Consider the following 14,630-nt stretch of genomic DNA (forward strand, 5'->3'; position numbering starts at 1 on the left):
ATTCGGCCCACCTTAAGAATTTTCCACTCTGTCCAATCTTTGATATAAATGATCGAAACGAGCATTTATTCTTTGAAGTTGTTCCAAGACTGCCATCATGTCGATATGTTCACCTTCACTTCTTGTTGTTCGAGAGTCACCTTTGAACCCTACGGATTCCTCTTCATTGATTCTAAATGAGTCATCTCCTCTTCTCATCCTTGAATCTGCCATATTAGTATAAATAACACAAAAATTCTCACAAAAACCACTTCCTCATGTGTTTCACTCAAATAAGGTCTCAACACTCGTGTAATGCTTGCTGTGGTGAAAACTTTACAGTTATACCATTCAATTTTTCGGTGAATCATTGATCCATTAGTTACAAATTATCCAAAATAAAGGAAAAACTGCATTTATTTCATAACTCTGCCAGAGGAATTGTACAGAAAATATGTTATCTCATTAGCTTATAATATATTTCTTATTTCAGCAGTAAAGGAAGTTTAGTCTTTTACTTTGCTTGTTAGCCTATACAAGAAATCTCTTCTCTCTCTTGGTATTATTGAAAATTAGTAATTGTGATTTAAAAAAAAAAAAAAAAAAAACATACATTTTTTTTTTCTCGTTTTCCCCAAGTGTTTTTGTGTACAATAACTTAACGTCATATGTGCACATGCAAGGATCATTAGGAACCAGCTTATATTTAAGGAGTGTTGATTGTTAGCTTGATATACGTAGTTATTCTAAGCTTTTGAGATGGATGATTAAATAATTTTTTTTTTCTTTTTTCCTTGAAATCCTCTCTTTTTTCTTATTGTTATTTTTTTTTAATTTATTTATACTAAAAACTTTATTGAGGTTTTCTTTGGCTGTACGTTACACTCACCTAGTACAATTTGTCTCAAGCCCACTGCATTTAGTTTGTCTTACATTAAAGCAAAGTACATGAAAATTAAAGCAATTAAACTCAGATCTCCATCATCAAGTTCATTCAATGCTCCTAGAAAAATGGGAAGATAAGAAGAAACAAAAATAGATGTCAACTCATGTACTGAGATCCCATTTTCTGAAGCAATTTGAACAGGCCACAATGGCCATTGCCTTCTCAATATGCTTTATATTTGGTATTTCCAAAAAATAAAATAATAAATAATAAAAATATTCAAAGAAAATGAAATCTTTGAAAATGTTTTTTTTTTTTTTTTTTTTCAAATAATAAACATAACCTGAAAACAATGCCCAAAAACACAGCAATTTCTTGAAGTCCAAAACGGCATAAAAGGATAATTATATAACAAAACCTCACCGAACATAAGTTCAGCAATGCCAGAAATAAAGTTGGCAATTCTAATTGGCAATGTACAATTTTGGGATCCAATAAGACTTGGATCTTATATTTTACATTTGAAGTCCCATAGATTTAATTTCGTGTATATCGTTACAACTTCAAAGAATTATTTTTCCCCTGAAAACTCCAACAATACCTTATAATGTTCAGTCTATTCTGTGCTCTATATTTCTCCAAAATTGCTAGAAGTGCTTCCCTAACCTGCAAACATATTTCACCAAACACTTTCCAGAACTGTGTCTCTCGCTGGAGGAGACTAGAAATGTAATAAAAACAATAACCAGGATTTGAATTGAGTGACATACCTAGGCCCAATGGTTGACTTCCATGTCCTTAGCCATTTTGTGATTTTTTGTGCAGCAGGTTCAACAATTCCTCCTTCCAATATCTTTTCAATTGAAGGTCCCTTTTCATGGACCAACTTGACAGATTCTGAGAGTCGGTTAAGCAGATTTAGTAAAGCTATTACTTCATTTCGTTGCAGCTGCACCTGCAAAACCCAGAAAAATGTATATGTAATTGAGAGCCTGAGAAAGAGACACATTCAATCCCTAACGGCATCAACTACCAAAGTTAAACGTGCATTGAACAAAAATATAGGAATATGGAGACAGCATAAATGATGATTGTCATCTTGTTACAACATCTTGGCTTCAATTCGCCAAGAAAATGTGCCTTCAAAAGACCACTTAACGAGCAAGAAAAAGAAATAACGAAAGGGAAAAGGCAAGTGGGAGTTTAGTTGAAAAGCTCTCAGAAAAATTTTAAGAAAGCTGCAAGAACACTCACAGGTTGATCTGGATGATTATGACCATCAACAGAAAAGAGGATCTTCAATGCAGTACCAAGACCAAGAACTTGAAGCTTTCCCCAGAGACGACATTTCTCACACCCTACACAGTCCATCAATGCACTGCAATATGTGGATGCAATAAATGGTTCCATCACCAATATGAATTTATGATTCTATCAGATTATAACTGTAAATGATTACTGGACTTAAAACCATTCATTGATTTGTGTATTCTCTACATAAAGGAGGTCTTACTTATCCAAAAATAAGGTAGTGATTTGTGAAATTTCCTGAGACAAAGCCAATATTTCTGAACCGTTTTTGAATCTGACTTAAAAACATTCATGGATTTGCGTTTTCTCTACATAAAGCAGGTCCCACTTATCCAAAGATAAGGTAGTAATTTGTGAAATTTCCTGAGACAAACCTAATATTTCTGAATTGTTTTTGAGTCTGCTGCTTCAATTGAGGCCCACTTTGACCTTGCCACAACTTTGCTTCATCAAATGGAAGAGGACATGCAGCTTGCAATTTTGGATTAGAAAGCAGCTGCTTCATTAAAAATTGTGTTTTTGAGTCTTCTACCTTGTTACCAGTGTCATACTCAGCCTGCTCCAAGTAATCTGTTGCCTGGAGAGAAGTTTAGGAAAACTATCAACAACAAAATCAATAAGTTTTATATTTGGCTTCTCCAAACAAATGCACACTCATACTCACTTTTGTTACTGCACGGAGAACAAAGAGGAACGTGAAGTACAAGTTTTGAACACGGTCTGGATATTTTAGCACACGATTGTACAGTAGCTCCAGATTTTGACCCCACTGAGATTGTATCAAGAAAATGTCAAATACTGCTCAATTCTACTGTTTACATAATAGACAGACAACGAGTGAAAAACTGCATGCAAACTAACTATACTTCTGACATAATTATACATGTAAACCATAGCTGGATAATCTCATAAAAGAATTACAACTGTTTGATCCTATACTCAAAATGCCGGTTCACATCATAAAATATGTTTAGGCTTCACAGGCAGAAAAAAATTAATTGTTTCATTCATAGGCACAATGCATGGAAAAAGAGGCTTTAATGCCAAGTATTCTCCAGTGTGCAGTAAATTTCAGTCCTAAAACTCTAAAATTAGATAATAGTCCACAAGATTTTGGTCATCAGCTCTAAAATAACTGGAAGGATTAAATTTGATAAAGGTTCTTGTGATGGTTCAAGGAAAGTATACAACAGATGATGTGGCAATAGATTAAACTCAAGTTAGAGTAAACTGTGACTATTATTTCTTGGCAAAAAAATAAAAAAGGCAGTTAAAAATATCCTACTTGAACGCTACAACACCGAGTTACATAAATCCAGTATCTATCAACATATATCAAGCAAAATAGTTATAAGATATGAGGCAGAAGGACAACCAGATTATTAGCTTCATCAAGAAGATAATCAGCAGCTATGTGGACGGAAATTGAGGAATGAAGACCAGATATTAGTTTGTATAACACTTTCTTTTCCTGGCATATCTCTCCGGATGAATCTGTCAAATTAGAAAGATCAAATTCCAAATTGATATGAACAAATAAAGATAACAACAATATTTAAGACACCAAAAAGGAAAAATTTTGTCCATGCAAGAGGAGCTGTTGCATTAAAATTTCATAATTATTATTATTTGAATTGTTTAATTGTTAACCAGTCATAGTTTTTACAGGAAACTACAATATAATAAAATAAAAATTACATAAAAATAAGAGGAATCTACGGATACAAAAAAAAAAAAAAAAAAAAAAAAAAAAAAAAAAAAAAACACTAAATATTGTTGACATTGTTTTCACGCATAATATAAATTAAATATGTTTATTATTTTTCTTTTTCACTTCACAAGTAATTGAAAACATGTGCCCAATTAAGATTATATTATTACTTTTATTATTTTACAATGACAAGTTAATTGGGTTCAATATTTCACATCCTGTTATAATTATAAGGGCTATTTTGTTTTTTGCACATTTTGGTTCAAGGGAATCCAATGTATTTTGCATTAAATATTATAAAAACAAAGACTTTATTCATCTTAAATTCAGCATGACTTTGGCTTCATAATTTAGCTAGAACCCTATTTTTCTAATACTTTGGCTTGGATAAAAATGTATAAGGGGCTTAGTAATGCTACAGATCCTCTGCCTCCCCCCAACACCTCACCCCCACAGTCCCATCCTATCAAAATCATCACACAGTTATGGATCATAAGATGGTTAATTACAGACACAAAGGTGCACAACCTAGCCTCAATAAGGTTTCTTATCACCCTTATATGAACTGCTTAATTTCAATTTACATAAATGTTGCACTGGCTATTCAATCAGGTTTAGTATTACATTTTCAAAAGAAGTGACTGACATTTTCAAAAGAAACTACTTCAAATATCATTGCAGGTGTATAACATACAAAATCTTGCAAAGATATACATAATCAACTCACATTTTGGGCAGTTCTCAGAATAAACAGCATCCCATATCCTTCTTGCTGAAGGACCAGAATAACCAGTATAACGTTCAGGATTTAATTGAAGGTTTACATATGTCATCTCTCCTGTAGATAAAAAAAAAAAAAAAATCAATAGTCTATCTATCAATAACTTTTGATGTAGAAACCTGCTATTCTGTGGAAACAGAACGTATATATAATTTTTAACAAAAATTGTAACAAATATGATCCAGCATTCACATTCAAGATTCAATTACCCTTCCAAGAATCACAAACCAAGCATAACAATCAGCTTATTTTCTTATGAACTACCAATGGAAAAATTTATTTCAATTTGTAGTATTTCAATCAAATATAAATTACTCTTTTCAGTTAAAACACCTATATCTTTTAGGAATTTTATCCTCTTGAATATTTGTGTAATTACATCTGTTTTATTAAAACCTAATGTTTCTGATCCAAAATGAAATGAGACATGTATTTGCCCTCCATCTTTTAACACAAAAGATATTCTAGACTGGATTACAGCGAAGACCATGCATCAGATGCGCAAAGTTAGTGGATTTTACCATTATCAGTTTCATCATCATTTGTCCACGGATTATCTGTTTCTATCCAACCTCTAAATGCTCTACTGTCTAGCGTGCGGTCAACAGTTGATTGTGGCTTTCCCTCTTGACACACCGGATTATCAGATTTAAGGCCTCGGTGCAAGGGTTTTCTAAATGGCTCTGGAAATTCATTTTCTGGGCATTCACAGACACTGCAGTCACGCAAACGGCACATTCCATCATCAGGCCAAAACGGGCAGTCACACCACAGCTTGACCTATAGTGCAAGAGGTTACAGGGTTAGTATTATAAGATGTCATCATACACTAAATTGAAAGAGAATTAGGTTTTAAATTGAAGTGTCTTGGCATCAATGGTATGAGAATATACTATCATAACAGGGTTGGCCCACAACTTGCATGTAATATTAAATGACAAAATAAAAACTATTCAAGTGCTTATCTCTTATTGCTATTGTCTAATAACACAAAACCAGGTATCGAGGTTCTTTTATATTTCTTTATACGATATGCAAACCTTACACTCTATTACTCAAATCACAACTTCATGACCCAAATGGCTTATAGTATAACTTAACTGAAATTTTTCCTTGCACCGGACAGAAAAGGGATTGACGCCATTGCAATGGACAAGGTAGCTGATCAAGACTTCTTTTTATTAGACTACATCTACATGTATGAACTATGCACCCTCTTTCCTCTTTTTCTTCCTAGATGAATCATAACACCTCAAGATGCGGTCCTATTGATTGACCGTTGCCAGCATGCGTACTTCATTTTTTAAATATATTTGTCCTACTATTTGTTTTGTCTCTTAGGGTATCACTGCACTTCTATTTCAATAATTACTAACCTTTAACATGAATCAATAAATAGTTACCAGCCTCCACCAGCGATAGGGTGACATATCTTGTAAAGTCTAAGCAATATCACATGTAACAGAATACATTCAACAAAGTTTTCCAATATGTTAAATGTTTTTTGACAAACACAAATTCTTAGCACATTAAACGTGGGCACGTCAGACCTTAAAGTACCGGAAAAAGGGAGTGGTCACTAGCTTTTGAAGCAAAGGATACAACACTTCCTCATTAATACTCTCTACCGTTTCATAATCACAACAGCAATCCTCAACAATGCCAGTGTACTTTTGCTGATCCTGCACCAACCAAAAACCAACATTTCTTTTAGGGAGCCCCAAAAAAAAAAAAAAATCCTCTTGAAAATTACATTCAATTTCATTTGCAAAACTAGTTCTCTACAGTATAATTAAACCCAGAATAGACTAATTCTTCTTCCATGTTATTATCAGTTAAAAAAAGAAAATGCCAGTACCAGACCCAAATCAACTCATTTTCCAACATAATTTCATTCTTCCAGAAAATACCCAACCGGCAAAATTTCACACCCCAACCCCACCCCAAAAAAAAAAAAAAAAAAAAAAAAAAAAAAAAAAAATCCTCGGCACTCAATCTAAAATTCCCCAAGATCAAAATCAAAACCACAGACACCACATGCAAAGAAAGCCACTTCCTCCACCAAAACAAAAAGACAGAATCAGAGAGAGAGAGAAAGAGAGAGAGAGAGTACCTGAGAACAGCGACAAGACTTTGAATCGTTGAAAAAGACATTGAAAACGAAGACAAACCCAATTGCAAGCAAAGCAACCACGACTGCCCCTACTACTCTCCCCCATCCCTTCTTCTTCCATTTCCTATTTTCCTTCACCTTCACATCCTCTTCCTTCTTCTTCTTCTTCTGAAACCCATTTTCCATTTCCCAAAAAAGTCCCTACCTTTTTTCTCTTTTTGTACTTTATCACCCAAACCCACCTCCTTAAATCTCGCATCAAAAACATTTATACATTTTCCGCAGTGTTTTCGTGGACTTTCATTGCCTGGACGTGGGTGGTGGTGTGTGGGGGTTCGAAAATTCAATTCAGTTTGGTAGGGGTGGGAGAGTTTTAAATGTAAATGGACACGCGGTTCTTAACGGTCAAGGAGGACCAGCGACCAGACACCTTCACGCGGCGGCTGACGGCGGTCGTTGATGTTTACGCGCCGAGCCATTTGAGAGACAGGGCACGTGGTCTCGCTGGCTTGGCGCGTGTTTTGGTCTCGCGTTTTGCGCGATTGATATGTGGTGTTTGGCTTTCTGCTTTGTTTTTGTGACAGTTGGGTTTTATCTTGTGGCTTTGTGATGTGTTCTGGCCAATAGGAGCTCAGGATTGTCCTATGAAATCATCACACCCATTTATTTTATTTTATTTTATATATAATTTTTTTAATATGGAAAATTATTTATAGTTTTTGGGCAAATATCAACAGAAAAATTAAGGGATAATTAATTAATTAATTAATTTTCTAATAGTTTTGGGGCAATACCAAAAGAAAAATTAAGGGATAATTAATTTACAATTAGCAAATGAACTGATAATGTCTTTTTGAAAATAACAAAAATAAAAGTGATAAAGACATTGTTGCTTGAATTAGGGAACAATAAAAAAATTAAAAAAAAATAAAAAGAGTCACCTTTTTTTATATCATTTAGATATACCCAATCTTTTTGTTGTTTTTGGATGGAACTTTAGCTATATCCAATTTGTTAACGAAAGGAAAAGAATAAATAGTTATACAAAACTTCATTTATATTTTAGTTCTTTATAGATTTATCATTGTGTTTTCTATTTTCTTCTAATTAAGAATGGAATTGTTAATTTTATTAGTTGGAACTTTTTTTCATATTTGTGCTATTAAATTTTGACTCGATTTACATATTTTATGATAAAAGAGGAAAATTATGCAAAGAAAATGAATTAAATAGAAAGTATTTATGTAAAAGATTAAAATATAATAAAAATTTAACTATAGATAGAATGCAATTCTCCTTAAAACAGTGCAAAATGCCTATTTTGGGACCAATATTTGATATGAATTTTAATTTGCTCTCAATTTCAGCAGCCCTTTTGGATTATGTTAAGAAATAGGGATAATTTCACAAACTTTTCTTGAAATTTTAGGCTTTTGCACATTTACACTTTTATTTTTATTTTTGGGTGAAATTTCTTTTGTAGTTGGCATGCCCCTCATACTAAATTTTTAACTTATTTTTCATTTTCAGTTTTAGCATATAAACCTCTCTTTAAATTTTACATTTGCACTTTCTTCCCTTTTTAGTATAAAGTATAAAACTGGGTAGAAAAAAAGTTTTAGTTGAAAAGCATAATAAATCGAAGTAATGAAATTCGGCATATCATTTTTTTTAACGATGAATTCAGCATCACATTGATGGACTAAAATTAAAGAATTACATTTTACAATGATAATATTTGAATTACAACGTGCTTAACATTTAAACTTTTGCACCTATAAATATCATTTTTTTATTATATTGAAAATATATTATATTACTTTAGTTTTTTTCTCATTTCATGTAACATCCGATCCGAGAAAACGCTCGAAATTTGAAATTTTAATCAAGTTTGATCAAAGTCAATTGGGCTAAACCAAGTGGATCCTACGACTGACTTTTTACTGAGAGGAATTTTGTGTTGATCAAGATATCATATCAAAGTACTGGTCGATACAAATTCATAGATTAATAGAACGCCAAAATCAGAGCTAAAAATAAAAATTTATGGTCAAAATAAAATGTGATCTGCACTGATCGGTGAGTTCGGAGTTGAATTTTTATATATGTAGATTTTGATATTAACTCATATAATATGTGGTAGTGCTCGTTGATATGAATTTGTAGACTGACGGGGCACTTAATTTAGATCTCCAGTTGAAAAGCCACGGGTCTGTAATGCGGATGTGCCACGTGTCACATTTAGAAAGATGCCACATGTTATGATGAGAAAGTACCATGTGTCCTTAATAAAATATTATATTATTATTTTTCTTTTTTCTTTTTCTTTCTCTTTTCTTCTCTCCTCCCCTTCTCCAGGGAAGGAGAGACAACCCCCTCTCTCTCTCCCTCCCCGATGCCTAGTTGGATTTGGGCATTCCACACAGACAAACGAGGATGAAGGTAGTGAGGAGTCCAATCGACAGCCGAAAAATCACTGTCAATCATTGCCGAACTCACCAAGATCGGATGTCCATTAATGGTGATGCCGAAGCTGGTTTTTTGATGATCTAGCCACCTTCTGATCGGATTAATCCTCCTTTCCACCATTTTTGAATTTCTTGAGCTTGACTTTGAGATACATTCAGCTCAATTTCCTACCGTTTAAGAGATATGATGAGTTGAATCTTGGCCAATATTTCCGATCATTTTCTGATCACCACTAGTCAAGTTGAACACAATAGAGATTAGTAACGTGTTCCTCGTCTCCTTAGCTTTCTATTGATATATTTTTTGTGAATTATGGATATGTATTTGGAAACTTGCTATTTTTAAGTATATGTTGTATTCAATGTGGTATTTGTATTAAATTGTATATGTATGTACATAATTATGTATAAAGATGTGCATGTAAATTTAAAATGCATATTTTTCTAGATATATATATATATATATATATATATGCAATTTTTGTGGATATATATATGCGTAAATATCTGTAGGTACACCTTTGATATACATGTAGATGCTTATATTTATATATCCTTACTCTATATTATAAAGGAGAAATGATACGGTGTTTTGGTCATTTTTACTGTTTAAAATGGTCAAAAATGGTTGGCTCCTTTGCGTTTTGGCTTTGGTTTTGAGTGTTTTATTTATTTGTTTTTTTAAACACTTCCCACATCTTCATCTAAATTGTGTCTTTCAACTTTTCCAAAAGCAGGATACAATTTACATAAAAGGTTACATATTAATTAATAGTTTATTACCATTTTATATTGGATCAATTTCAGTAAAAAGCTTTTTTCACTTTTTTTTTTCACATGTATTTTTAAGTGTTATATAATATATCCAATTTAATTATATATTCATATATCTTTAACTAAAACAAAATAAATGTTTTAATACAATGAAAAATTTATATCAGATTTTTCTTCAACTGAGTCATTTTTGTTTATTTAATTAACTAAAACCATAATGAATATATATAATATAATTACAAAATTAATACTATTCAAAAACTAAAATAATCAATAAAATTTATTAAATTATTAAATTTGTGTCATTAATTAATTAAATATCCCAATTATGTATTTTATTCCCTTTTAAGTGAGAATATTTTAATTTTTTTATTAATATATATATATATATTTTTTTATTCCTACAATACTTTTTTTTTTATGTTTTGTTATCAAGTCATATTACTTTGGTTAATCTAGTAACAATTTATATATTTTATTTTAATTAGAAATAAATGAATAATTATAAAATATTATTAGTTTTTTTATTTTAAATATAAAACAAATTAGCATAGCTTTGTTACAAAATTTTAGAACTGGGCTTGCATTTTTTAAAAGAAATGAATGGCAGTTTCGTAATATATACTAAATTCCATAGCTTTTGTTTTAATTAAAATATGCTTTGGTGTTGTCAAAAGTAAAAGACACGTGTTAAATTTAGTAAATGGCTAGTGAATGAGCGGGCGTCCGAGTGTGATTAACACTTTTTCTTTCTTTTTTTTTATTTTTTTTATATTTTTTATAATAATTTTCCAATTGCATAGCATATCCAGTGTAAAATAGAAATTTTACATTTTATCATACATTAATCTAATTCAAAATTTTCAGATCCCATAGGATGACTTCTCTCTCTGTACTATTATTTGACTTGTGTTAAATTTTAATGATGAAAAATTTATTGAGGTTCAATTTATAATAGTTATTTATTATCTGTATTTCTTTGAAACTCATTTAATACTATTGTAATATATCTATATATAATTATATATATTTGATGAATATATTTAATATCTGTTTAATAAACCGTTTTAGAATTAAAATTTTATATTGTTATTCTTGTTATATTTTTAGATTAAATATAAATTAAAAAGTATATAGAACATTAATAAATCTGATGCACATGAAAAAACACATGGCCAAATCTAATATACATATATATATATATATATATATATATGTTAAAAGAATTGTTATATACATGAGTACCTATGTATGTATGTGAACATATATGATTCTGTATAAGTATATTTAAGTGTATATGAATATACATTGTATATATACATATATTTCTATAAACATGTATATGAGCATGTATATATTTGTCGGAAGAATTTTGTTCTGTATATAGACGAATTTATATATAAATATTTGTGTAAATAAAGATGAGTATACACATATATTTTGTGTTCTATAGAATTTCAAATATATATATATATATATATATATTATATGACCTAAAATTTAGAGAATTGTTGTTGATCTTACTATGCTATTTTATGTGATTTAAATATATTTATTATATAAAATTTATTTTATGGTTTTGAAAAAATTATTTATGCGATTATTTACTTTTGAAATTATTGTTAGATTTTACTGTTATAATTATTTTGCATAATAAAATATATTGTGTAAAATTAAGTAGTATGTAAATTTTATATGATTTAGTATAATTTTTGCATAAATAAGTTTTAAGGACTTAAGGAAAATAATCGTATTAAATTATTGTGTATTTAAATATTTATAAATTTGGTTTATTGTGGTAAAAATTAAATTATTGAAATTATTGGATTTACTTTGATGGTTTAAAAAAAGTATGGAATTTAATGGATTTAGTAAATATATATATAAATCCGATTGTATTTTATTAAGTTTTGGTATTTAAAATATTGTAAAATTTTATAGTTTTTAACTGCACCATATAATATTGGTGTTCTGTATTGTATTGTTGATTAACGTATAAATATTTATGGTTATCATGTGAGTGTCATGGACTTGAGGATTAGCAAGTATATTCGCATAGTGAGTATCACTTGTCCCTTTCCTCAATCGTAGGATGATTGTTTATTATGGTCATGGATCATCGCATAAGTTATATTCATGGTCATCCTTTTGAGCTGTATTGAGAGAGAGTAGGCAGGTATAATGCAGAGTGAACACCAACCGTCTCCCCCCTTGATCACATGATGATTGTCATTACGGAGTAACGTGCATATATGTATGGCCATTCTGTGGGAGTTATGGGGGCAAGGTATGACAAATATAGTACGCAATGAGCATCAGCCACCCTCTCGGTTGAAAGACGATTGTTTTAGCCATGGCAAGCTATTAGCAATCGGCACCACATGTAATCAATTGCAGGTTTCTTTCTGTAACCTTCCCGTCAGGTATTGCTCGGGATACCGCATACTATTTGGTACCACTGGTATATCATAGGTGCGTTAAGTATCTTTTTCACATATATATATATATATATATATAGAAATTCTACGGTGTAGACGGTCAGCATGCAAACCGCACCCAAAGTCGATACTGTTTGAATGAAAACGTCGGCTTTGATGTGTACAGTATACAGCATAACTGACGTTTTCATCCAAAATGAATCGGCTTTAAGTGTGTCTGCATGCGGACCATCCATATTGTAGAAGCCCTATATATATATATATATATATATATATATATTATGTTATATTTGTATGTACCACACCGTACAGAGGTAACAATTCGATTTGGCCCATGAATGGCTTAACTTTATAACTCTGCTACCTACGAGTCCAGAAGGTCGGACGACCATTATAAGCAACTATCCTGGATCGTATTGATTGCAGTGTACCTGCGGATATCATGAAATCACGTATTTGCATATCATATGGTATTGTATACACCTCTTTTACGAGTGTGCGTATTTTTTAGTATATTTATAAATTTTAAAATTTTATTTTACTTTTCTTTAGTTTATCTTATCTATTCATAATTATGATTTTTTATTCTTACTTTTATTTGTTATAATTATTATTAAAATTATTAATTGTTTGGGATTATTATTATTTGTCTTTAATAACTTATTATTATTATTGTTATTATTTATTATTATTATTATGACTATTCATCATTATTATTGCTAATAATATCGTTATTACTATTGTTATTGTTATTATTATTTTTATTATTATTAGTATTGTCACTGCTTTTATTATTACTATTATTTATCATTGATATTATCGTCAATTATTGTCATAGTTTTTATTAATTATTGTGATTATTATTGTTGTTATTATTATTATTGTTGTTGTTGTTATTATTTTTATAATTATTATTATTTATTTTTGGTATTGTTGTTAATTATTATCGTAATTGTCGTTGTTGTTATTATTATTATTTTTGTTATTTTTATTTGTCATTATTAATTGTCATTACTTTTCTTATAATTATTATTATCACCATTGCTAATTATTATTGTATTTATTATTATTTATTATGATTATTTTATTGTTATTGTTATTAACATTTATTATTATTATTATTATTATTATTATTACTACTATTATATGATAGCCCTCAGATAAATATGATAGCATTCGGACAAGTGTGATAGCCTTCGAGTAAGTTATACTATTATTGTTATTCATATTACTATTATTATTATTGTTATTATTTTATCACCCTCCTATCTACATTATGCATTTGATGTGTTCTTAAGAAGTATAGAAATATAAAATGGTACTAAGTAGGTTGTATGGGTGGATGTAAATATTTAAAGATATTATTTGTTTATTAAATTATTTTTAGTATATATATTTTTATACTTTGTTATTTAAGTTTTATTTATTGTGGAAAATTTTGTATTAAGATGGAAGAAATAAGTTAGTATGATATAGAAATGTGTTTTTGTGTAGGTCATTTTTGGAAAATATTCAACCCTTAAAGGGAGATGTTGTTGAATTTCTCATAAGACGATCTGATATCATTTCTTTTGGGATGAGGACTTATCTAGAATTCCTATAAAAGATATTGAATGGGTCTTGATATTTCCATCCATCAATTTTAGTCCAATTTTATATTTCATTGAAAAAGAGGAGAAATTGCAAGTATGTAAAATTCAAAGGGAAATGTATGCTAAAAAAGAAAATGAAGGGCAAAAAGTTTCAAACCATAATGGATATTATAAAAAGGTAAGTTTCCAGAAGTTTCAAACGAAAAGGGAAATTTGTAAAATTATCCCTAAAACAACAACAATTTCTATTTTTTTTCTTTCGTAATAAAAAAACTATAACTATTTCTATTGGACGTTTCTTGTGCCAATTAAATCAAAAGTAAAAATTATTATTACTCCATTTAAGATTTAAAAATTCAATATTGATAAAACATCGAAGGTTTAAAATATAAAAATATAAAAAATTATTGAATATTGATAAAAATTTAAAAAAAAATTATATAAATTGATGGAAATTTATTTTAAAAAAGGAATTTTTTTATTAAAATTTTATGATTAACTTATATAATTAATTAATTATCCAACTGACTATAACATTTGCAAAAATATGATTATTATATTTCTCTTTATCAATTAA

General features: G+C 29.7%; 1 protein-coding gene across 1 annotated transcript; it reads right to left on the reverse strand.

Moving 5' to 3' along the window:
- Nucleotides 1–1,255: 1,255 nt before the first annotated feature.
- Nucleotides 1,256–7,343, reverse strand: LOC107423332 (endoplasmic reticulum oxidoreductin-1). Its single transcript, XM_016032876.4, has 10 exons — nucleotides 6,782–7,343; nucleotides 6,219–6,350; nucleotides 5,190–5,448; nucleotides 4,615–4,725; nucleotides 3,552–3,670; nucleotides 2,841–2,945; nucleotides 2,551–2,753; nucleotides 2,120–2,243; nucleotides 1,636–1,820; nucleotides 1,256–1,531 (listed from the first exon to the last, which is right to left on the reverse strand). Exons 1-10 carry the CDS (start codon nucleotides 6,965–6,967, stop codon nucleotides 1,513–1,515), a joined length of 1,443 nt encoding a protein of 480 aa, XP_015888362.3. The 5' UTR covers nucleotides 6,968–7,343; the 3' UTR covers nucleotides 1,256–1,512.
- Nucleotides 7,344–14,630: the final 7,287 nt, after the last annotated feature.

The sequence above is a fragment of the Ziziphus jujuba genome, chromosome 3 (genome assembly GCF_031755915.1).
Source record: "Ziziphus jujuba cultivar Dongzao chromosome 3, ASM3175591v1".
Classification (NCBI taxonomy): Eukaryota; Viridiplantae; Streptophyta; class Magnoliopsida; order Rosales; family Rhamnaceae; genus Ziziphus; species Ziziphus jujuba.

Excerpts from the sequence above, each read along its gene's own strand:
- LOC107423332 (XM_016032876.4), bottom strand. The coding sequence starts at position 6,967 with ATGGAAAATGGGTTTCAGAAGAAGAAGAAGAAGGAAGAGGATGTGAAG. Across the intron at positions 2,946-3,551 it reads TTGATGAAGCTAATAATCTG|TGGGGTCAAAATCTGGAGCT; the intron begins GTTGTCCTTCTG and ends ATACAATCTCAG. Across the intron at positions 2,754-2,840 it reads TTCTCCGTGCAGTAACAAAA|GCAACAGATTACTTGGAGCA; the intron begins GTGAGTATGAGT and ends ACTTCTCTCCAG.